Source organism: Tyto alba, unplaced genomic scaffold, assembly GCF_018691265.1.
Source record: "Tyto alba isolate M040663 unplaced genomic scaffold, T.alba_DEE_v4.0 Super-Scaffold_46, whole genome shotgun sequence".
In the NCBI taxonomy this organism is placed as follows: domain Eukaryota; kingdom Metazoa; phylum Chordata; class Aves; order Strigiformes; family Tytonidae; genus Tyto; species Tyto alba.
This window is the reverse complement of record NW_024881322.1, coordinates 3,290,818-3,316,544: the sequence shown is the minus strand read 5'-3', so window position 1 is coordinate 3,316,544 and position 25,727 is coordinate 3,290,818. Positions and strand designations below refer to the sequence as shown.

Below are 25,727 nucleotides of genomic sequence, written 5' to 3'. Positions count from 1 at the left end.
TTCTTCCTGGTTTTTTTCCCGTTTCGCTGATTCCCAAACTCCATGCCCTAAATGACCATCCACCGATAGTTGCTGTGAGCGGCCACATGCCTTTGCAAATCTTAGTGAAAAGCCATCTTAAATACACTGTGGTCCCACGGGCTGTTTATTCTGCCTCAAGTCACAGTTTAGGAGTGTAATTGATGTAGCCCAGTGAGTGGTGATATGAATTAGAACAAATCTTGCAGGGGAAAAAAAAAACCTAATCTGGATTTAGAGACTCCTAAAATGACGGGCATATCTGTTTCTTGGAAACATATTCATTACTTATTTGTCATTCAAAGCCAGTTAAAAAAAATGCAGCCAGCTAGAAGCTTTTGTACTAATAGGTCACTATCAAATTTATGACTTCAAAGCATAAGTGGGGTTTGGCTAGAGGTGGACTGTGTTAAGTGACACGATGAGAGAAAATGTGAGCTGTGAGCTTCAGTCAAGGTGTCTGTTGTGACCCATGGGTCGGCTGCAGGTAGTTCACTGCAGTTTGAAGCACTGTCTTCAGGAAAAATAGCATTGAATTGCCAAATAATATCAATGATACAGATACTAACTTAGAATATATGTGCATTTCAATTTATGAACATATCTCTCAAAGTGTGCAGGTTAAACACAATTATTTAGGCAGCTGTTTTTTCTGAAAGCACTCTCCTACAATTCCTTCCTGATTCTGAACTTAAACAGAAACAGTATATGGATTTTTCCATATTTATTTTATGTTATTTTGTTATTTGTAGATCTATAATGCTCCCCTCTCCCCAAGTAAATCAAAACATAATAAAACCTCACTTCTCACAGAATGTTGTTTTCTTCAAGTAAAACTAATAGCTAAACTCACGGTTTTACATTGATGCTGTTTACCTTTTAGTATCAGTTTAGCTATATGAAGGTAGCAGTTGTGTGTTTTTAATATTGTGATTGCGTGATATGAGAACATCAGTGATTCTCAGAAGATTTTGTTCCAAAAACAAAATAACTTTTATTAAACTGGAAGCTGAGTTGATCTTATGCTGGAAAAACTTAGAAGTGATCTTGTTCTTCTTCTGCACCCCATATTTAGTTGAGAAGTATTTTGATGCTAGTCAGTTTAAAAAAGAAACATCAGTAAGTATATTCTGCTATTATATACTCGGGATAAAATTTTTCTGTGAAATGTCTATTTAAAAAAGGAAATTCAATTACACCCAGTTTCTTTCATCCCTTTTTTTCTCCCAAATACCTTTTCCTCTGGCTGTTACTTTAATTATAGTTATGTCTAAGCAATGATTTTTGAAACAGAAGATGAATTAAATGCTTGGCAACCTCTTCTGCCCTTCTGACAAATTCCACCCCCTGGGCGGGTTGTGGTTTTTTGTTTGTTTGTTTGTTTGTTGTTTTTTTTTTGTTGTTGTTGTTGGTTTTTTTTTTTTGCCTTGGACTGAAATCCAGTTTTAATGCAATTGTGAATTACCATCTAGGTTGCATAGTTTTTGAATGACTGATTCTACAAACGCTTATTATTATACTCTTATTAGACATGGTAATAAAGAATATATTAATTGAAAAACCAGAGTTGGACCGTCATTCTTGGAAGTGTTTGTAAAGGTAATCCAAACCAACGGAATAACGCCTATTTCTATGAGTATAGCAGCTCTTTGCAGACTGGGAATGTGATAACTCATTTTTAAAACCTTCAAATGCCTCAAAAAATCTAAAGTCTAGTTTTGTGTGGGGGTGGCAGAGGTATCATGTAACTTACTTCACTCTTCCTTCTTGGCAGTGCCAGATAATCCGCCTTGTCATTTACAGTTGGTGTAGTGGTAACATGATGCCTGACTTCAATTCCAGTGTTAGTTGGAAACTGTCCACCTTGGATTCGAAGTCTTTTAGCGAAATTACCTCAGAATTGCAAAGTTTGACCTGTAAGGCATAAGAGGAGAGATTGTACCCAAGTAATACTTTTATGCACTTGCCAGCAGAGTCAAGAGTAGCACCCACATTGACGGTAACTGTCTTAGCAATGTCGAAGGCTGCCGTCATTGCTTGGGCAGGGTTTGTAGGAGAGGTAAAATGGTTTTTTCACCCATAGGGCTGTATATTTACCTCACTTCCTTAAAGTGCTGTGAAATCTCACTCTCTGAAGTGGTTTGTGTTTCATGAGGTAAGAGTTATTCTGTTTCAGTTTTAACCTTACGGATGCAATCAACAGTTGAAGGAGAAGGGAAAAGCTCTTTTCATATTGTATAGGATGTCCCATGGTGTGCTAGTGCATATATGAGCTTGATTGAGAATTGCTGTCCTAAAGACTTCCAGGGAGACTCAGGTTTGAGGGCTGCAGAATACAAACCAAGTTGGTAACACTGACAAACAGATCAGGACAGAGAAAGTTGTTGAATGTTCAGACTAATTTTATAGGTTGTATATTGAGAGTGTTCACGCTGCAGACACTGTTGGAGATTTATTTCTGGCCTTTTTTTTATTTAGAGTTTATCCCAAGCAAAATCTGTTGACTCGTTAAGGCACGTTTTGTTTCAAATGTTAATGTCTAATTGGTGTGTGGATTTGCCTTGCCAAAATTGCAGCTCCTCTAATGTTGAAGACAGCACTGCATTGTTTCAGAAGTTCATCAGGTGAAAGCATTAAGATTCTTTTTCCTTCCTTGCTGTTCACACCAGCCTGGTGAATTATAGGTCAATGGCTTAATAAAAAATATTTGTGTTGGGATTGTTATTACTCTGTCTGCAAAAATACTTTCTAATCTTTCCTGACAAGTATGGTTGTAAGAATGTAGCGATATGGTAATATGGTAGAGTTTGTGAAGATTTTTGTGAAGGACAGTTTCAGACAATCAAAGAAACAAAGGTGATAGCAACAATGCTTCCAAGAAGATCTCTGATGAGAAATGAAGATGGTCCACAAGGAATAAATCAGTCCTGAGCACAGTTCCACCTCCACATTTAGGTTTCTGAGGAAAGTAGAACAGCACAAATCTATAGCCTGAATTGTGAATTATTTACTTGTGTGAAGGTTGCTAATATCAACATCCCATTGCTTGTTCTAGAGCATTTCGTCCTCGCGAAGTAGAAGCTCATCTCTGCTGCCACCTGGGACAGTTAATTCTGCATCTCCAAGTGGCCAGAAACATCTGAATCAAAGTGGACCAACTGTTGTAACCATCACACATCACAAATCACCTGCAGCTGCTCGAAGAGCGAAGAGCCAGCGTTCTGGTCAACTCCATGAAGTCAGAGAGGTAAGAGATAAAAATGTGCTGTTTTGCTAGAACTTCTAAATGCTTATTTTGCTTTAGAATAAGTAATCAAGTCTGACAAATTAACAGTTCTCTTTGTTTCCTACTTTATGTTTGACAGTTTTGTTTTGATCCGCTCGCTGAGCAAAAGGTGGTCTTTAGTTCTGGTTCAGCTTAAAGTCTGGTGCATATGGGGTTTTTTATGGCGATGTTAAAACTAGTGTGCACACATGCTTAAAAGAGGAAGTAGGTTGGCCACAGCTCCCAGACTGTACAGTGGTGCTGCAGTGCTGGGGGAACATCTCTTAAGATGCATGCAGCAACACCTTACAGATTGGAAAGAGGGCCCCAAAGCATTTAAATATAACTGGAAAAAACCTGACTTGAGTAAGTCTGACGAATGAATGTGAAAGAAGGCACAGGTCCCCACACTCAGCAGTTTTTTTCTATATGGCTGTAGTCTTAATTTTGTCAAGTTTCTGTTGCTGGCCTTGTGATGGAAGACTGCTTTGTCCATATTAAATATGGAAGGTAAACAAGAAAGCATGTTTCTTTCAAAGCATGTTTGAGAGTTATACTCTTAAACTTGTGTATCAATTGTCTGTCTTCAAGACAACAAAAAAAGTACAGAGTTTTAAGCTTAAATAGTATGGCAGACTTTCACAGAATTCACTTTCATCTTTCTTTCATCCCTTGTTATTTTTACTTTGTCTGAATTTCTTGCTGTTCTCTATTAGTGCCTTTGTAGGTCCCCCTCCCACCCATTCTACCAAAGAAACTGTTGGCTGTCTAGTTGCTTTAAAGCATTCTTCTATCACATGGGTTTAAAATATCTACCCCCGTCCCTCAAGTTGCAATCTTAAGAGTCTGCTTTTAAGTTTATGCTGCCTAAATGTTTTATAAATGAAGACCTTTCATATTAAGACTTTGAATAAATTCTTAGTGTGTGCTCACAATGAAGACTCAAATTGCACATCTTAATGAACAATGCTTGTTTTTATTCTAGTAACACTAAAAGCAAAAACTTCCCTTGTATCCTCTATTGTATTAACATTCCTTGCTCTGAAGAGCACAGTCTGAATGTCACCCAGGTTGTCTTTACACTGTAAAAACCACACATCTGTTTGTTTTTCATGAGAATATCTTGTCTGTGCCTACCAATCACCTGCCCCAGGTTGTTTCTACTGTACTAAATGTATTTGCTCTCATAGGGTGAATTCAGAATGCACCTTAAACCTATTAATAAAATAAACAGTAGATGCTGTTGCAGCTTTGTTAAATGAAGCTGGGTTGGGCTGAAAGGAATTTAACAGAGTGAATTAGTGTAGGTGCTGATCATAATAAGTTGGGAAGGGAAAAAGTCAACAGAACTACACTTGGGAATGAAGAAATAAATACTAGTCTATAGTAAACCAGAGAATAAGTGGCTAAGTATCATCCCTGCAGAAGAGGCCTGGGGGTTGTTGACTCATTTGTTTGCAGTGTATTGCAACGCGATGTTGTTCCAAAAAGGTAAATGTTACAGGACTTTAATATGTAATCATGGAAGATAATTATTTTACTGTGTTTGATGTGAGTGATACCTCAGTTGCAGTACCAAATCTGTGAGAACAACTTAGAAGCTGCAATAAAAAAAAAAATCTTAAACGTTGAACATACGGTAATGATTGAAGGTTAAAAGAAATACGTGGTTTTTAGGGAGGGAAAATGGTACTAAGATAAACAACACATAAGAAAACTTTGTAAGGAAGTGTGTGAGCTTTACCTTTTAGTGTATTGGATTTTCATTTTTCATGTGTGTGTGCTGCTGCTTAAAGAAGAGCATATTAGTGGAAAAATGAGTCCTTTTGCCCTCTTTCCCACTCTCATATAAAAAGCGACTGCTTGGCTGATCTTGTTTCTATCTTGTGAAAGGATATGTCTGGTTTTCCAGATTTAGGGAGTTGACAGATTTCATTTCAGTGGCATATTCTGTGCACTTCCTTCTCCCCTCCCCTTTTCCAGAGTGAATGCAATGGACTTGGATATATGCTGCCTGCTTTTTCAGGGAATATTTTGCTTCTCTATATGAGCCGATGGTGATGGTTAGATCTACCCTCCCTTGATAAATTTTTTTCATAAGAGAAGGGTTCACAGGCCTTCACAAAAGTGCATTTAAATGTGTTCTAGTCTTTTTTTTTTTTAATCTGAAGTGAGGAGAAATAGGAACTAAAAGTCCAATAAGAAAGTTAATCCTCTCTCAACACCTAAATCTTTGCTTTTTATTTGGAATTTGTTTGGTATGATTTGGATGGAGGGAGGAGACTGCAAAAGGATGATTAATCTGTGTTAGTGTTCCCCTTATAGAATTAAGTTATTGAAGCTTTGACATGCAAATAAGCTTTTTTTTTTTTACTGTACTATAAATAGGACTACAGTAACTGATTTTACATCTTGTAAAATACATTAATTGAATTAATGGAAAGAGTTGATATGCTTCTGGAAAATAAAATAAAACGTGTATTTTAACTTTTAAAGTAATCTTATGATAATACTACAAAAGGGGCATCCTTCACTTGGGACATATGGTCTTCACAAGTTTGTACAATGTCCTTGGGCAGTGCTGAACTTGAAATTGCTACTTAATTCTGGACCATTTTTTCTTGATTTGGCCACGTTGTTTGGAAACAGTGAACTTTTATCTCCATGTTGCAAGGAAGACAAAATGCACTCCTATATTTGACATAACACAGTGATATTTGGTAATACTTGGTTGTTCTTTTTTTTCCCTTTTTTTTTTCATAGTAAGAATAAACAACACAGTTTCTTTCTGTTGTTTGTTCTAGCTGATTTATTTTTTTTTTTTTTAGACAGCATAGAGAATTTTAGTGTAAAACAGATTGTAGCAAAGAGGTCTATTGAACACCAAACTGATGTGCAAAATTCTATAACGGAAGTAAATGCAACTCTGTAGGTCTCCAAAATGACACATGTAATAAATGTTTCTGTTGTGAAATTAGAACTTTACATTTTTTCAGAATTTTGGTAAATTAAAATTTGACACAAATATGGAGCTTTTGACTGCTATAAAACTTCTAATATTCAAGCTACTTTTGTATAGCACTGAATTGAAAAGGAGTTCAGGAGCATTACTTTTCATCATATTGTAATATTTTTGTTTAAAATAATATTGTTCTCTTAAATCAGACTTTTGCTTATATTATCTTGATGTTAATAGTAGAGTTGTACTCATTTATGGAGTATTATATCAAAACTAAAATTCACCCTGCATTAATTTGGGAGAGCTGATCTGCTATGTGTTGCATTTTATGCAGAATTATTTGAGATCCTACTGCTTTATTTGGGCCATAACTTATCATTAAAGTGGTGCTTTCAACTGATTTATTTTTTTTTAATAAGTGATTTTATTGTAACCTAAGTGTGTGTGATCTTGAAATTGAATTCTGTTTTTTAAACTATGCATATTATTATCCTCTTAGCAATTTGTGCTAAGAGCTATGCTTGCAGAATTCTTTACTACAGGCGGTTAAAATTAACTGGAACATAAAGACAAGTGGCCACATCACACTTTATATTAAATTGTAGCTGTCACTGCACTAGATAATAATGGCACACTTCATCTTGGAATGGTGTTTATTTTGGCTGAGAATGCCTGACTGTTGTATGACCTCTGCCAGTGTTAATGTTGTTGTTAAAGAAACAAGAATTGCAGTATGTAGTAACTTACGTTAATTATTTACAGAAGTTTAGATAAATGAAATGGAGTTAACTGAAAGAAGTCTAGAGAAATATTTTTTTTCCATAATGTTAAAAAGTCAGTAGAGAAATTTCTGATCTTTTGGAAATGTGGTGTTTGTTACAACTTTTGATACTCTACAGTGGACTAGTCATCAGCATGTGTTTCTGAACATCTGGTACAGTGAGACTCAGATTTCATGGGGCCTCCACCAATGTGTCATCTATTTGATGTGCCAGTGGGCAGTTCCAGAGTTTGGAAAGGACTGCTTTTTGGTAAGATGACAGTCCTACTGCTTCTTGCATGTCCTTTGCCATATATAACATCGTTACTGTTTGATTCCTGCAGGAATTATGCAACTACCTGATAGTTCTTTGCTTCCTCACACTATAGGAAAATTTAGGACTTGCACATCGGGCTTCATGCAATGAGTTTTACCTGCAATTTTGTGGGGCTGCAGTTGTCCAATTTTACATGGTTAGTAGGAGAAAGAGATGATCCTAAAACACTTTGGGGATTTTCAAGAGAGAAGTGAACATCTTCAGGTCACTGTAATATTTGGATAGTGAAATTAGGAGCTGTGACTAGTTACTGTCAGCAAAAAAAGACGCTGTTGTCTGTGGGGAACTGTTTCTTCTGTTACAGAATTCTAGCACTGCGTAGGCAGAGTTGTAGGTGAAAAAGCAGAGGCAGTACTAAACCACTTGGGGAAGCATTCAGACTTGCAGGACTTTCACATATGGGAACACACAAAGACCTGCACTAAGCTGTGAGTGTGGTGATGGTCAAACATAGTAATCAGTGTTTAAGTTGGTAGTAGGGGAAAACCTGACAATTTTCGTTCCATGCCAAATTTTACTTTTCAGCTTTGAAAAAGTCTAGTTTTGCTTTTTATTTCATGTTTTTATCCTTCTTTCGTTTCTCTGGAAGTATGTTCCTAAACAGATCAATGGATAAAATTAATCTAATGCCAGTTCTAGCAAAAAGAATGCTGTAGCTCTTGATGTTTGGCATAGCATTGAGGTTACGTGAGGTGTGATAAGGGCACATGTGAAAAAATTGGTTCGGATCCTTGAACAGGACTTCATGCATAAACTGTGAAGTATGCACAGAGAACATTTAAAAAAATCCTGCTAATAACTGAAGTGTTTTTGAAAGTATAAGTATGTGTATAATTTTGATTAGTTTGATAAACTTCTATGTAAGTAGGGAGAAGTGCTAAATATTGTATGTGTTGCTTTCGCTGAAAGTTCTCATCTTGGTTTCGGAGTGTGGGAAGATGAGAGCTAGCTTTGTGACAAAGATGACTTTCAGAACTGCATGGCTAATAAATATTTGCTTTTGGGGGATGAAAATGGTCTCCTTATGTTCACCTAACTAAAAAGTGTAGATGTAGGATGGACTGCTAAACTATGCCAACTTCTGTTTTTCTGGCCTAGTAATATAGCTGCTTTATCAGGGAGAGGCCTGATAACCATGGACTGTAGCTGCAACAGCACTGCTGAAGTCTGTGCTGCAGTGCCCTTGCTAGGCACATTTAAAACTAATTACCTAAAATCATGTCTGTTTTTCCTTCTAGACATGTTTTAGTATAAAAGGTAGCTTTGTGGTGTTTTCTTTGTGGCAGTTTGTGGTTGATTCTTTTAACTAGAGTCTTCCTGAACTTCAAAACTAGTATAGTAAATGCACTCTATAGATTTCTGAGTTGGACTGACCAGGGAATTTCATCTTGGTAGTTTATAGGTACTGCAGAAAGTGTTTATAGCATTTCACTTTTGAAATCTAAGTACTCTAAGTATACTGTTTTCTGATCATTTGGACAAAAAACAATATGGTAGTACAGCGAGTGGCAGTTTTGGAAAAAGAAGGGAAAGAACACAGAGGAGGAATCTTGGTTAGTTGTAGATCTCCAGTGTTTCCTCAGCTTGTAAAATACCTTCCTCCTACCCCCCACTATACATAGTAAATTAAAGGTAAAGGGTCATCCTTTTGATCATCTTCAATCAAGTGCATGAGATCATATGCAAAATAGGTAGTCAGTAACTACAGATGGATGCTGGTCAGATAATGAGATATGTTACTTAATAGGTTACATGCTAATACCACTACATCTATACTTTATTGTATGTATTGCATTTTCATTTGTCTGCAAACTCATTGTCACAAATTTTTCATTTTAATAAGCAGGGTGTGGAAAACAGGGACTAATGCCTTCACTCCAAAACAGGTAATGAAAAACTGCTTGCAGAAAACCCAAACTGAAACCATAGCTGTTTCTCAGAAGGCAACAATTTCTTCTTGGCTAGTGGTAGTGAAGAAAAGGCAGCAGGAAGACCTTTGCGTTAGTTCTGTGTCCCCTGAAGTCAATAGAAAGTGAATAAGGCCTTAAGTCTTAATTCAGCTGTTGATATTTATTTGGCATAGAACATGCTTGTGTGTGTTCTTACACAAAACTACTACTACTTAACTGTGCTTAGAAACATTTTTTTAATTGAGAAAAGTTGTAATACAAATTTGTGTTACAGGTATGTTTAGCAACTTAGTTGCAGCTGAGTTGCCTGATACTGAAAGGGTTGTTCCCAAATATGTTTTAACAGGAGCCATTATAGTTTCAGGGGCATTAAACCTGTAATAGTATAAACCACTTTCAAACCTAATGTAGGGTCAAAAGAGTGGAGCTGCAGATGTTGTTATTGCACTTTCTTCTGAATTGATATTGGCCCCAGTTCTAGAAATGTGTGTGCCTTGTACAGTATGAAAATACCAGTGCAAGCATGCAGAAATGTTATTCAGGACGTTCAGCAGTTTTACTGTGATTGGCTGCTATCCATGTACATTACAGATATAAAAATCAAATTTAGAGCATATAGAACGGATGAAATTATTTGGTATCTTCTGTGGCAATTTCTTTGGAGGCTATCTGACTTGTCTGTAGAAGTCTCATCTCCTTTGTCTGTTTATTCTACCTGAAGTGAGTACTGCAAGAATCAATAAAAGCATGTCTCCTCAGGGGATAAATGGGATGCTTAAATCCCTGGGAGTGTCAATCTAATACCTTCCTAAGTAGTAAATGTGCATGTGCGTATAAAAATTATTCAGTAAGTAGCATTAACCATCTCACTTTGGGGATGAGGAAGTGTAAATTATTCTAATACTATAAACCGATAATTATTAAATCACATAAACATGAGTTGAATACTCTTGTGTTCTCTGAATCTTTACCTTACCTTTGCAGTATCTTTGAGGTCACTAAGAGTGCATATAAGTTACACCTTCCTAAACTACACCTTGTTCTGTGCATTTGATTTTTGTATGCATACAAAGGTTGAGTCATCCTGGATTCCAGATGCCCAAGCAGAGAGAACTAAGGTTGCTATGGGAATCATAGAGCAAATGTTCTACTAAAATTACAGTTTGTCCATCTGAGTTATGTCAGGATTGTACCTGGCTCGTTATTTCTGATTCTCCCCCTACTATGAAAAATATAAATGATGCAAACATTCTTTTTTTTTTTTTAGCCTGTAGTTTGGTAGTAATTGAGCATGTGTAAAACAAGAATTTTTAGTCGTTTAATAAATGGCAATTTATAAATTAGGGATAATACAGTGCATATTATAGCTACATTCAGAGGCTGCTGCAGCACTCATTTTCTTAATCAATTGCAGAGAAACTAAGGTTACTCTTTACAGTTATTAAAATATTTCATTAAATATTAGGAAGATGGCAGGTTCCCAAAGGAACTTGAGAGGAGTCAGATTTGAAGGGAACTCAGTCTCCAGTTTTTTTATGCCTTCAAAACTGTCACTTAATTTTGTGTGTGAAACAGAATTCAACTGTTCTGTTTTATATACATATATAAATCAGCATATACTCTTACCTACATTTTTTGAAAGCTACAAGTCTATTTTCTTTCACAGTTAGAGCACAAATACTGTAGTAGTTTCAAGTTAGAGTTGACAGTTTGAAAATGAAGCTTTAAAGAAAACATAATTCAGTAAATCTTTCTCAGATTAGGGATCGCATCTCACGGCTGCTTGTTCAGTGGCCTTGCTTTCAGTGTGGGTTTCTGGGTGACTGGATGGTGGAGCAGTGATCTTCATGACAAACCCTGAATGCGACAAGGTGAACTTACCTACTGCAACTCTGTTTGTAATGCCAATTACTGCTTCTAAGATACATAGGCTGTTTCATTAACCCACACTTAAATGTTGTTTTTATTACGTAGAAGATATTTTTGGGTGTTCTCAGTGGTAACAGATGACAATGTAGTATTAGGTGGCTAGCCAAGTTTCAGATATTAAGTACAGAAAGTACTTATGGAAATGCCCTCCAGGAGAAAGTAATCATAGAAATGGCTCATATATTTTAAGTGTACCATTCAGTTTACATTATTATACACGTTTATCGAGGGACTTACTATGATCTTCAACTTTGTGTAACACCCAAAGTGCTGCATGCTACGCTAAGAAATACAGGAAACATTTTGATTTTACAACAAATGGGAATAGTAAACACTGTAGCTCTCATCAGTTATTTAACAAAGACCTGATCTCTAGCAGCTTTTGCTACATGTTCTTACTGTTTTCTCCATCTCTAATGCTTGGCTTGCAGGTTTTGAATGCTTTAGAAACATTGTGTGTGTTACACAGATGCTTTGAAGCAGCTGCTTACCTGCTTCTTGGTTGCATTTCTGATTTCTGACAGTATGCTTTTAAAATATGGCTAATAACATCATGGCTAGCAACATTTCATCCAGCAAGCTAAACTGAACTATATCTGCCTGAATTTATCACATATGTTAAAGTAGCTTTGTATTATAGGTACTAGATGTATACCTGTAATTGATTATTTTAAATTTTTATTATGGTTCATGTATTTGTCGCTGGCCCAGGAAAGAGTCTTATGTTCTTGCACATACTGCTTAGCATGTTTTTCTGGTAATATCTACTGTGTTCTGGGATGACTGCTTGCAGTTTTTCTGACAGGGATCCCCAGTTATCCAATTGAAGTTTTACTGCTACGTCTAGGCTGGCAGAAACAAAATACATGGATTTGGAAAAGTTGCTGTATAAATGCAATTCAGCTTTATTGCAACATGTCATAAATTGGCTACTCAAACTCATTGTAGTGTATGTTGAATCACTTTGGTGCTGTGAAGTTAATGACATTAACTTAAACCAGTTGACAGTCAGCTTTGGGACATGGGGAGAAATCAAAAGGGTGGATTTGGAATGCTTTGTCACAAGTCATAGAGGTATGCTTTATTCAAGGCTGAGGAAGGCAAGATTTAATAGTCTTGATAATGACAGTTCACTTGCTTTTCAGAAAACATGGGGTGACTCGACTGTAAGATAGGGTAGTAATATCTACTTTGATTAAAACTGAAGGTCATTCCAGTGTATACTGCACACTTGAGAGTTATTTAAATGACAGAAATAAAGTTTTATTTTAAGCTTGGACGCTACAAGCTAGGTGGCTAACTGGGAGGGAGGTAAAAGAAAGTGTAAGTAGTGTTGGGAAAGGACAGAAGCACTGGAAGTGTCCATCAGAAATCTGGGTAAGTACTCTGTGGGGTACTGGACTACTCTGAATGGCTGTATGTGTGTTTATATATTCCCAGATGGAACAGAATCATATAAAAAACAAAAAAGAAATTTTAAAAGATTGACTTATGTTTTTGAGCAGCGTGTGTTCTGAGAGAAACCTTGTCCTTGAAGCGACAAATGTTGAAATGTGTAATGTAAGGCCATGTTGCAGTGGAACATTTCTCTTCTGAAGACGGATTTAACTTAATGTACAAAAACAAGGTTTTATCAATAGTATGCTTTATCATGGTAAACTAATAAAATTTCCCTGTGATTGCTGATGTTGACTTAATGACTTGCAGCAACCTTTTAGGTGCTTTTTTGAATGCTTAAAATTCACAAATGTGCCTCAATTGCTGATAACCAAAAGATGCTTTCCAGCTCAGTGCTATAGCTATTGACTTCACCAAAGTGATCCTTCTGAAATGTGTAAGAAAAACTGCTGCTCAGAAGAGCCCATAGAATAACATCTGCTTCTGAGCAACATTTAATCACTAAAATGAATGACTTTTCTTGCAGATTTTGAGGTAAATTTTATAGTAAAATTGCATAAGAATATTTTTATACAAGGTGGTTTTTATAAGCTGTGTTCTCAGTGCTCTATTCTGTGGTTTAAAATACAACAGTGTGCTTTCTGCTTGGCTAGATGGCAGCCAGTTACTGCCCAAGAATTACTTGAATTTGCAAGCTCCTTCCTTTAGCTTCTCTAGTTCTTGGTTCTGGATCACTGGAAGCAACTCGGGGCGGGGGAAACAACCTTGGCAGCCACTGTCTGCTTTTTCTCTTCTCTGTGGTTTTGCCTCAAGATTGCAACACCCTGATCCCCTTGAGTCATCTTTGATAGTAAATAGTAAGTCTCAGGAGGTGACTGTTAGTAGGATCTGGTTAATATAGCAGGTAGATTAGCAAATGCTCAAGAAGATAGCTCACAGTGAGGGAACCTAGCACTTACTAATTGTGTTTTTGTAAAAACCTTATACTGGTATGAAATGTCATGCATTACCTACATGTGTGGGTTATCCACAGGGAGCTCTAACACAACAGGCAAAAAAGAAAATCTGTGATGTCTCCTGCAACAGACTCTGATCCCCAGACATCTCCCTCCAGTGGCAAAATGACCAGTGCTAGATTGATACTGATAGTTTTGCAGAAAATGTATAGCTCGTTCACTCTGATTTGTGGGGGAAAGTAATGCTCATTGATGCAGTTTGTCTGAATCATGCTCTTTCACTTCAGTATTTATTGTAGCAGACAGCTCTTACTAAAAAGCTTTAACTTCTCATCTAAGGATTTGTGAAGTAGCTCCATGAAACACTCTTAAGGAACTGTCAGAGGAATTTTCTTTTCCTCCATTGTTTTAGTACTTTGGTTTGTTTGTAAATCATCTTTGTCCACAGGGAAAAGAACCTGAAGTTTACGTTGATTTGGAAGGGAGAAATATTTTCCTCTTCAGACCTTAAGCAGCAAGAAGGAATTCTCAGAATAAAGATTTATTTTATTCAGCCCCCCCCCCCCCCACCCCCCCCCCAGCCGTTAAATATGAAGCCATTCAAGGGAAGCTGAATATCTCAGGGTACTGATTAAGATTAAAAGCATTCTCTAGTTTAGAAAATCAAAGATTGTCTGTCTGCTGAAACATTCTCTGGCAAGATTTGAACTTTTCATCCTAGTCCACCTCCATGGGCACACGGTCCTTCTGTAGTTTCTCTTTCCTCCCCTGTGCCCCTCAGTTTCCTTTCTATCATTCACTATCTCATTCCTCAGGTGAGGAGAAGGACAGGTTAAATACAGAAAACATGCATTTAACGTTAAGTCTGGAATTGTGGTCATAAGGAGGTGTGGTAAGGAGTCTGCCTGAGGTAGCAGAGAGAAGCGTCTGATTTGTTTTGGCCTGAAGTAGGTGAACTGTTCTGCTGAGTTTTCTGGAGGCATTCTCAGGGCTCCTGCCAGAGCTGCTAGAGCCTCTCGATTAACTAGCATATGTGTTGCAAGGGCTGCGAACCTTTCTGCGTCTCTCTATTTGCCCAGTGTAAGAAGTGGAATTCTGTAGAAACTTAGAGTGGACAGTGAGACTGTCCTTGGAGGTGTTTTGCATCCAAATAAAGTGGCTGCATAAAGTCCCAGAGAATGTTGTCAGTTACAGACGTTATATGCTCTTTGATATTTGAAGATAGATCTGTTAGGTATGTCCCGTCTTTGGTTGTTCTGAACAGAGAAATGCTTTTGTAAAACAGGTAGTTAGGTCAACTCCTTTTCTTGCTGCTGATGGCAACCAGCAGAACAGCAGTGGTGTCAGTGGAAGCAGCAGATTAGAAAGAGTAGCCAAGAACAGGAAACAGTTGGACCAGATTGCCTTCTCCACACCTTGTTTTCTTCTGGTTGTTTTAGGCTGGCTTTTACAATCAGTTTGATGACATTTACTCTCTGTTCTGTAAGGTTTTCCTCACAAGGAACCACTCTGTGGAGCTCACAATGAGAAGGTTGAGCAAAAAAAAAAAAAGGGGCAAAACAAAACCCCAAAGGAAATAATGTTTTGTTAGCTCAGACAATGAAGATATGTAACAACTGGCTTTTCAGTTGTTCACTTAACTGAGATTATGTGGATTCCTGGTTAGGGAAAAGAGAACAAAATAACCGATGGGGTGGGTGGAGCTTGTTTTCATTCTCCTCTGAGGGAAGAAATAGAATTGTGAAAGCAGAGGCAAGGACTGAAAAGAAAATTAAATGTGCCTTGGTGATTAGCTGCCATCCTGATTGTCAGAGATATTGTTCTGTTTGTTCCGTCACTTTTTGTGTGTCTGCAAATTACATGCCAAGTGAAAATTAACTTGTTCCTTTGAAGCTTCATTGATAGGCTATATGTGTCTAATCCTTAATAACTATTAAATAACAGGTCATTCCAATTTTACTGTTCATTGTTTGCTGCTTTAAAATAATTGAGGTCAAGTCAGCTGCTACCCTGAGGTGACAATAATGGAGAATTAGGTGTTTATTCTCTGTAATGGGATGGAAGCTGTAATTAAGAAAGGACAGTTGATATGGATGTCATTGTCTGGTTCCATCTTTCCAAGATGCTTCCAGCATATCTCACTTGGTGTTCTAGGATCCTTTCTTAAATTATTTTTTTCTCATTAACATAAGTATGTTCACAGAGGCTACTGTGAGTCTTCATCCAGATTGAAACTTTATGGATAGAACTCCCTTCTGCTCGTAGCTCAAGGAGGTTCTTATTGGTGCCTTTTATTGTAAGCAAAGTGCACAGATATGTTACTTGTGGAACTTAACCATGTTTGTGGTCATCTGGTCTTGTACATGTTTCTGGACTAGACACTTCTAAAGCTGAAATGCAAAATTCTCTTTATAAGTGATTTGTGTCATATTGCAGTGCTTTTGGCAGCAATCTCTATTATAACTCTTTTAGTATATATTAAGCTGTAATTTTGCTTTCCTGTCTTGCATGCTGTTGGTGGAATCCCATTAAAAGATCTGTAGATGTGACTTAACTGAAGAAAAGAGAAGTCTGTAAATCCTCATCAGAAAATTTCTTTTGTCAAGTAGTAAGTGACCTTGAATAGTTTAAGAATGCTTTTCAGAAGCTAAACAAAAGCAAAAGTTTTCTTGCTCTGCAGTGGTTAGGCATAAATCCTTAACTCAAAAATGTGTTAAATTGGAAAAGGAAAAAAAATCACATTTATTGCAGGTGTAAAAGTTACCTTAGTTTGTCAGACTTCTCAATTGGAGAAGTATACCTTCTGAGCTGGTGATTAACTATATTTACAGTAGTCTTTTAGCATGTATGCTTGTGTTCTTTCCTCCTTCAGAATAAATAGTTGAAAGTGGGAAAGTTTAATGCCAATACCAAGTGGGAATTGTGAACTTGAGCTGAATTGGTAGCTAGTGTGTCAACTTAATGACTGGTGTAATTGCTTTAGTGACAGCGGAGTTCTAGGTATCTCTATCTTACATTCTGGTATGCACTTGATATATATATATAAAAATAATAATTGTGTTGGTTGTATGTTTTAACTTTTAATGTCTTCAGTATGACAGTTTGTGGTGGTGTTGGTGAAATACAGGTCAAGATTGCAAGAAGAGTCCTTACCCAAGGTCAGAATTGATGACTCTGTTAGGTTTACATGGCAACCCACTGTATTGGGTTTACAATGACTTAGAAGGTTTTTAATTTTTCTGTGGCCTTTCTTCTCTTCTGTCACTCATCTGCTTTTGAGAAAAGTGGTGTTTTATATTAAAGAAAAGAAAAAACCCCTGTGCTGTATGCTTGTTTAACAACATGAACGAAGGTCCTGACTTACAATATACTCTAGGGTGGTTTGAAAAGCTGGTCTCTCCTTGTGTCTTTTCCCAATGTCTTGTGAAATGTTCTTCTTTTGGTACGATTGTATAAGAGTAAGAAACTAATATTTCCAGAAAGTGTATGTGTGATAGAGATACACTGTGTTTTCATATAGCACTTTATTTAAAAAAAAACAAACAAAACCAAAAAGTGAAGAAGCAAACTGGCTACGTCCCAGCCTTTGAAGGCAATAAACTTCTCACAAGGGCAACTTGACTTAGAGTTGGTAAGAAAGTGATCCGTGTTGTGTTTCTGTTACCATTTAACTGTCTAAAGCTCTTTCCATACAACTGTTAGTTTTTACAGATACTTTGTTTTTCATTTAAGCACAGAGTTGTTTATTTTCTCATGTTTTTAATAATTGTTTTCAACTTGCATGCAGTTAGCAATGGGAAGGATTTAAAAATAAAAATCACTGCATTAAAGCTTTCAGAGGAATTGTCTGGAGATAAGTAGTCAGTGTGCTGCTAGCGGTGGTGTGCAGAGAATAGTACAGCAGAGAAAAAATGATTAACTGATGGAGATGAATGTCTCCTTGATGAATGATTTTTAACATATCACAGAGGAGCTTGATGATACAGAATTTCTGTGGGTTCTCAGTGCTAAAAGAGCATCTTCCTTTTCTCTGGAGTGTTTTGGATTTTTTTCATACACGTGGGTAGGTGTGTCCTATACCTATTATAGAAGGATTCAATATGTGTGAAAATCAATACCAAAAAAGGAAAATGCCATATGTTTAAATTGTTCATGTATGTATCATATTGTGGCTGGGGAGGCCTCAAGAGTCTTGTTCAGGTTTTATATTCCAAAAGAAGCGTAGGAAGATCTGAAGTATTTAAATCATTATACAGAAATAATGGATTGGTGACAGTACTTATTTTCTTGGCCAGCTCCACATGGCCTTTATAACAAAGCAGGTGTCTGCGTGCCCTTTGAGGTAGCATGGCTGATGTCATTCTTCCTTTTGCTTCATGGTGCTTGAAATCACTGTCTCTTGGGAGGTGCCCCTGGGACAGCTGTGGATCAGGTAGTTTTGTAGATGACTTAAAGCTGGTGTTTGCTCTACATTGTTGTGATATAGTGTGTTAGTTGGGTGAAATCCTGCGGGATCAGTAATTCCAGAAAGAAGGATGTTTTGATTATCATAATACCCGTCTGTGCTCAGCAAACACTCGGGCCTGTTAGTCCCGAAGTCTGGATAACAAGAGCGTTGTCACTATAAATAATGTCAAAAGCATTTATGCGCTTTTCCATTCAGGTGTGGCTATTCAGTTTTCTTCCTCTGAAGTTTTTATTTTCTTCATTTTAGGATGGGAGGTAAAATCCCTACTGGAGAGTTTATTATTATATTTAATAATGGAGAATCTCTCTCTCTCTCTTTATAGTTTCAGAAACAAATTGAAGCCTTAAATAAAAAATTACATTCAAGTTTTGTGAGGTGATTTCTCTCCATGGGAAAGGTTAATATATCTTCTAGTATTTTAACAAAATATCAAATTACTGTAATTCTTTCGTTTAGCACAGAAAATAGCACCTCAATTTTTCATTATTATTTCTTAAATGAATTTTTAACAGCTAATTTTAGCATGTTTGCCGTATGAAAGATTGTTCTTTCTTTTTATGTCTGAAATACATTTCATTGCAATCCTAGGGCATCTCATAGCTTTTTCTGCCTATCTTTCACATACTGTGGGGGTGACCTTGAGAACAGAGTAATTTCTACGTACCCATTTGTTTGGGATCTTGTCACATAGCTGTTTGGTCCCATACATCATGGTCGGCGGTGCGTTCATAAAAGGGTAGGTCCAGGAGGTGCAATTCCAGCTGCGAAGGAGTAGTTGGCAGTTGCTGTGGCTGGGATAAGTAGGGAAAGCAATCACGCAGGATTTTAAGATCAGCCAGGGAGAGGAGGAAACAGGCAGCCACAGAAGCTGTGAACTGGCTGTTTTGGAGCAAGTGGCAGGGAGCGGATGACCTACTGAGGCAGACATCAGAGATGATTCCTGTTGAGTTTGGTCTTCTGTGAGGGTGTCATTGGGTGGCAGGTTTCTTTGAGGGTGGTGTTATTTCAGAAGAATTGTATTGGGTTAGCGTGACAAGGTTTTGGTAGCAGGGGGAGGGTAGTGTGGTGGCTTTTGTGAGAAGCTGCTAGAAGCTTCCCCTGTGTCCGACAGAGCCAACGCCAGCCGGCTCCGAGAGGGACCCGCTGCTGGCCAAGGCTGAGCCCGTCAGTGACGGGGGTAGCACCTCTGGGATAACGTGCTTAAGAAAGGGGAAAAAAACCACCCAAACCCTGTGGAATTGCAGCTGGAGAGAGGAGTGACAATATGTGAGAGCTCACCTCTGCAGGCACCGAGGTCAGTGGAGGAGGAGAGGGAGGAGGTGCTCCAGGGGCCGGAGCAGAGGTTCCCCTGCAGCCCGTGGGGAGGCCCGTGGTGAGGCAGGCTGTGCCCCAGGGGCCCCTGGAAGGTCCACAGTGGAGCAGATCTCCACCTGCAGCCCCCGGAGGACCCCACGCCGGAGCAGGGGGATGCTCAAAGGAGGCTGTGACCCCGTGGAGAGAGGAGCCCACACTGGAGCAGGTTTGCTCATAGGAGTTGTGACACTGTGGGGGGACCTACACTGGAACAATCTCTTCCTGAAGGACTGCACCCTATGGAAAGGATCCACGCTGGAGTAGTTTGTGAAGAACTGCAGCCCATGGGAAGGACTCACCTTGGAGAAGTTTGTGGAGGACTGTCTCCTGCGGGAGGGATCCCACGCTGGAGTAGGGGAAGAGTGTGAGGAGTCCTCCTCCCCCTGAGGAGGAAGGAGCAGCAGAGACAACAGGTGATGAACTGACAAGAACCCCCATTCCCCGTTCCCCTGTGCTGCTCAGGGGGAGGAGGTAGAGAAGTTGGGAATGAAGTTGAGCTGGGGAAGAAGGGAGGGGAAGATATTTAAAGATTTGGTTTTATTTTTCACTATTCTACTCTGATTGGTAAGAAATTAACCTCATTTCCCCAAGTTGAGTCTGTTTTGCCTGTGACGGTAATTTCTGAGTGATCTCCCTGTCCTTTTTTTGACCCATGAGCCTTTTGTTGTATTTTTTCTCCACTTGTCCAGTTGAGGAGGGGAGTCACAGAACGGCTTGGTGAGCACCTGGTGTCCAACCAAGGTCAACCCACCACAAGAATACGGACAATACCTGAGAATTTCTGGCAGGCTAAAGGGTCTGAATCTCCATCAGGCTTCAGGAAAGCTGAAAATAGGGAGCACATAATGTGGTCCTGCTGCAGGCTGAAGATGGAGAAAGGAGCAAACCATACATACAAGCTTGTCTCTTCCTAGCACAAGGCTTCCTCTTACTGAACATTTTGCAGTTAGATAAATGCAGGCCTACTAGTGTTAGGTATATGCACACGTGTAATTCCTTGTAATACATGTAATAGGTCCTGATGGTTCTTTCAGTTTTTCTGGTTTACATCTAACATAGAGTTGTATTTCTGAAGCTTGAGTGCATCTGTGGGAATATGCGGGTTTTTTTTCTATATGATAAGTGACTTAGAGATGCAGAGGGGGTGCCAAAGCTGAAACAAGAGTGGAAAGAGAAGTGAGTTGAGACTTGGTGAGGAGACGGGAGCAAATAGTTTTTGTTGTAAAAAAGTAGAGAGCTACTACTTTGACCAAATTTGCAAATGAGGAAAATTCAGAGCTGTAAGGTACTAAAATAATCCCATGTAAGAGCAAAGTCATTGAAAATTAAGCAAGTTATTTCATTTTAGAAAATGCCAGTTACATTTAACTTTCTCAAAATCAAAGCTTTTCATTCTCGTTTTCAAACCAGTTTAGAATGCTGATAAATGAAGCACTCTGCCTCTCTTCCCCCCAAGATAACAAAAAGCTGACACACAAGTAGGAGGATAATGATGTAGCTGCATGGCCTAGTGTCTGTCGCGGTAAGGGTTAATTTGTTTAATGAGTTTCATCTAGCATGGTTTGGTGTTTCTGTATTAGCTCCTCTTTTATTTCTTCTTTTTAGAACAACCACGCTTCAACTCCTTTAAAATATTTTGTCAATGACTTTTTAAAAAGAAAAATCGGCAAGCTTGTAAAAAAAGTTCAGTTATTTAAAGAATATACATTCTTTCCTTCCCCTTTTGCCACAGAGTTGTTCTGTGACTCTCTAGAATGGGGGGGGTTCTTCCTTTTTGTTCTGTTCATTCAGCACCTTTAGCAGAGTGGTTTTGATCAGTGCTTGAGCAGTAAATCTTCGACAAGTTCTGGTATTTTGAGTCCTACACGGAAGTTGCAGTTCTTGGTGTCTTCCGCTATGCCAGGTCTGTAGAACAGCTGCTGGTATCACTATAATGTGAAGCTACGTAGCGCAGTAAAGATGAATCAAAAAAGCTTCTTTAAAACTATCTTAGGTCAGCTAGAGAACAGTAAGACTCAGAACACCTTGTTTTAGATAAAGGGGGAATAAATCATTGATTTTATTTAAACTTCTCCTAACCTAGGAAGTGTATAGTTGATAGACGCCTGCAAAGCTTTGAGCTAGGTGATAACTGCAAACAGGCAGTTAATTTTCCAAATGTTTCCTATGTTCTCTGGTCAGTTTGTCTTATGCTTCTGCCTTAGCTGCAGAAGAATATAGTTGCCCTTTATTAAGGGTAGAGGAGAAAATGGAAATGTTTGAAGTTTTCAAAGTTTTATTTTGGGTTTTACTTCCTGTGGAAGCAAATATCTGGAAATGTAAGCGGTTTCTGACCAACAACAAAAAAAAAAAGGTAGGAAGGAAAACTAGTCACATAGAAATGAAAATAGAACATTTCTGTTACTGTGAAGCATGAGAATGTCAGGTTTTCAACGTCACATTATTATTCAGGATGGGAAAAGGAGAGAAGCAGTTTTCCATACAATCATATTGTGCAGTTTTCCAGGAAGATGATAATATTTTTTTCCTCTTAGTGGTTCCTTCAGTTTGCCTCCCTGAGCTCTTTTCCTGAGGGAGGACTGTTAGTATGAGTGTGTGTCTGTGGTGCTCTTGTTTTTGTTTTATCTTTGAAGCAACCCTCTCTGTGCTGTGGAGCTCAGTTACACCTTGTGTAACTTCTCAAAGCAGAGATCTGCCTGGGGTTCTGGTGGTTCCCTAAAGCTGCATATCCTGGGGGTCTGTGTCACCTTCTGACTAATCTTGCTTTCTGTCAAAGGGAATTAAAATGAACTGTGTCTTCTACTGAAGCTTTGGCCTCTGTTTTAAATGTTGACTATCAAAATGTCATTATTGTAACCTTCAGCAAGGTATTTAGCTAAATTGCCTTATGAACCTTGCAACAACAGCTTTTCGCTTAATTCTGTTCTAACTTGTTTGCAAGGATGGTTATTTGCATCTTTTGAGTTCAGTTTCCTTTATTGCTTTTCAGTGCACTCAACGTAAACTTTTAAAATCAGTCTACCTTAGCATAGGGAGGCTACAGAAAGAACACCATACTCTGAAAATCTAATAATAAAAAGTCATAAAGTTCACAATAATACATTTTTACAGTACAGTAGCTTGGACAAACGGAGCTTGAATCTTTGTTGCTTTTGAAATCTTTAGATATTGTTTCTGAAAGCTTTGGATACTTCAAGTATGAACCTCTTGAGTTTTTGTGATAAGTTGTTTGCAAGGTAAGTTTAAGAAAAGAGACTTGTCATATGCATGTATGGTTTCCTACAGGCTCTAGAAATGAAGAGGGAAGTTTTAAACATCTCCTTTTTCTTTTGGCTTTAGTAAGGATTGTGGAAGTTTGCCAATTTGTTTAAAGAACAGCCTACTTAAATAACATTGTTTTTATCTGCTATACAAGCATGTATTTCATCTTCATCTGGATGGTCCAAATCTAGAAACAGATTAACTTTCTCCCTGACAGCTGGTATTCATACCTGATAGTAAATAAGTACTCTAAGTTAATGTCTGTAAACTGTTACCTTATTTTTTAAAAACAATTCTTTACTGATGCTTGAGAAATGAAAAATGTCCATTCTTAAGCTGTCATTAGATGTTTTATATAGGAAAGAAGGAGGAGGGACAGTGTAGCTTCCTTGCGTGTCTCAGATCACATAAAGGAAGGAATATCTCAGCCTAAGATAATAATGGAGAAGGAAGTAGGATTTTCTTAATTTTCATTTACAAAGACTTTCAGAAAGTATGAGTCACACTATTAAACCTACTATGAACCTACTATTTTAAGAGACGATTTTCTCTAACATAGTCTTGACATTTTTGCAGGCCTTGGGTAGTCTCAAGCCCTTCGTTATTGTAGGTAAGTATATGGATCAGAACATTAACATCCATTTGTGGTAGTTCTTCACATTTAGTCACTATATCAACTCATAAGAATTTAACAGCTACGTAGTGATATTTCCTATGACAGCGAATGTTTTTGAACCTTTACAGATCATGAGCCAAGTTGAGGGACAACAGAAGAATCTTGTACAAGCCATTGAAGCTCTCCCAAGTTCTGGGCCCCTTTCTGCCTTGGATCAGGACTTGCTGCTTTTAAAAGCTACCTCTGCTGCCACCCTGAGCTGCCTTGGAGAATGCCTGAGTCTGTTACAGCAAAGCATGCATCAAGTGGGCCAGCATCATAACAGAACACTGTCATCAGGTGAGCTCTCTGAGGTATGATTTTATGTGTCTTGGGGTTTTTTGTTGTGATACTGAAGCAGGCAAATTTAACCATTCCCCAGAGAGGCAAGTTGGGCTGAGCAGCTTCTGAGCTTCTACAGCTTCAAGTATCGCTTTTATTCTTTTCCTAAAAAAAGATGCAAAATCTATTGAAATCAGAAGAGAGGAGGAAAACAGGTTGTCCTAAGTCTTCTCATGGAAATCAGGTTCTGAAAACATCAAGACAAAGAAAAAAGGGTGGCACGGAGAACAGCTAGATAAGCCTATGTTCTCAGTGACAGTGCAGAACCTGCTTGGTTGTTTTGTTTTTGCCCCTTTTTTTTTTTTTTTTTGAGATTGAAATCACAATGCAGATTTGTTTGCTAAAAATAAATGTAATATGCAATGCTACACTGAAAATCTTATTTCTCATTTTCTACACAGAAGGATGCTGCCGAGGCTGATTTATTCCAGTCTGTGGTTTTCTTTAAATCTGGAAAGAGTTCTCCATACTGCTATTTAAAAAAAAAAAAAAAAAAAAAAATCTGTGGCAATTTTTATGAACCTAAAATGTCAAACTGTGTTTCTGCGTTGAGCCCTGCAGGTGTGAACCTTTTGGTCCCCATGTAGCTTGCTTTTTTTTTTTTCAGTTCACACAGTTCTACGTCTCTGTCCATAATGTCAAATGTCAGACCTTTAGCTTTCTGAAAGGGTGGTCAGTGCTTTTCCGTACACAAACTTCACTACCTAGTCTAAGAGCAGGAGCAGGACTTGATATAAGAGGAGGAGCAGCAGCAGAACTCTGAATATGGGGTGGCTTTTTAAGATTTTTTTTCAGGTGCATCAACAGCATCCCTCCCCACCTGTCCCTGACCACAGGTTTACTACGGGGCAGGATGTGCCCTCAGGGCTGCTGAGACAGCTAGGTAGGAAGATCTCTGAAGAATTCCCATAGTAGGGAGGATAGAAATGTGAGAGAGTCAGCTGAGCAGTAGGCAAATGGTATAAAAAGGGTTCTTGGAAAAAACGGCGTAAAAGCTTTGCCACCTTTACCGTGGTATATTGTGACTTCCCTGCATTCAGAGTCTGATGTATTTCATAAAGGAACATAAATGAACAGAAAGTTTTCTTATTTTCTGTATTGTGGTTTTCTTGCAGAAAATGCAAATAAACCTTGCACATATCTCAACAGTAATGATAAAGTGCATTCAATTGAATTCTTTGATATAATTTCATTTCAGAAGAGAATTGTTTGGAGGAAAGATGAAAAGCATCCTTCAAAGAAAAGTCACTTTCTAGTTTCAAAGTCCCGGAAGGTTGTTTTTCATGTCCATGTGATCTAAGTGAACTGTCAGAGATAGATGACTTGAGTTGTATATGTCCTTGAATCTGTGTCCAGATAATATTCTGTTAAATCAGTGTCTGTATTTTGAGTTGATAATGATTTTTGAGGATCTGTGCACAAGAACAGAGAAAAGCAAGCATAACATTAGTAATTGCTGAAAGGGAATCGCGTATTTTTTTTTTGGGGAAAAAAAAAAAAGTGGAAAGCCACGACTAAATAAAATTTAATAAGTGTTTCTGTTTATTCCTCCTAAGCTTTTAAACTTGTACAAGAATCCTTTCAGGAATCAAAATTCTGTAGCACTGGTTCACACTAGCATCTTCGGTGTAGCTGTGAGAACTTGAATGCAAACAGTTAATTCTTTAGTGTGTACATGTGCTTATTCTTTGGTATGTAATTTTTTAAAAAAAAAAAAAAAAAATGAGGAACAAAAAGCTGCTGAAATATTTAATCTCTTCTCCCTGACTGAAAGAGTCTGTGAAAGGAATTTATCTTTTTTCCTTTTCTTTTCCCCAGGCCATGTTATGCAACACAGTTGCCTGAAAGAACCTGGCCTACAAGTCTTGATTACTGATTTTCCTATATACTTAATCTTGTCCAGGCATACTTTGATAGACTTAACATTTCTGCTGAGTAGGTAGAGTTTCAGAGTCATCAAAAGCCGCATAAACTCATACCCAATCAGTCTAATGCCTTTAAGTAATCCTCCAGCAAATTCTAATTCTGAGAGATGATGCATTTCATTTCAGTTCTGTGTCCTCCAGGTGGATTTTTTTTAATTTCATACCTAGAATGTGCAACCAAAAGATGACCT

General features: G+C 38.0%; 1 protein-coding gene across 1 annotated transcript in view; it reads left to right on the top strand.

Annotated features, from left to right (window-relative positions):
* The window catches only part of OSBPL10 (oxysterol binding protein like 10), a 120,611-nt gene that overhangs the window by 46,255 nt on the left and 48,629 nt on the right, over positions 1-25,727 (top strand). Inside the window, exons 4-5 of the mRNA XM_042806464.1 lie at positions 3,074-3,265; positions 23,359-23,569. Coding sequence (XP_042662398.1) covers positions 3,074-3,265; positions 23,359-23,569 — 403 coding nt within the window. The remainder of the gene's footprint in view (positions 1-3,073; positions 3,266-23,358; positions 23,570-25,727) is intronic.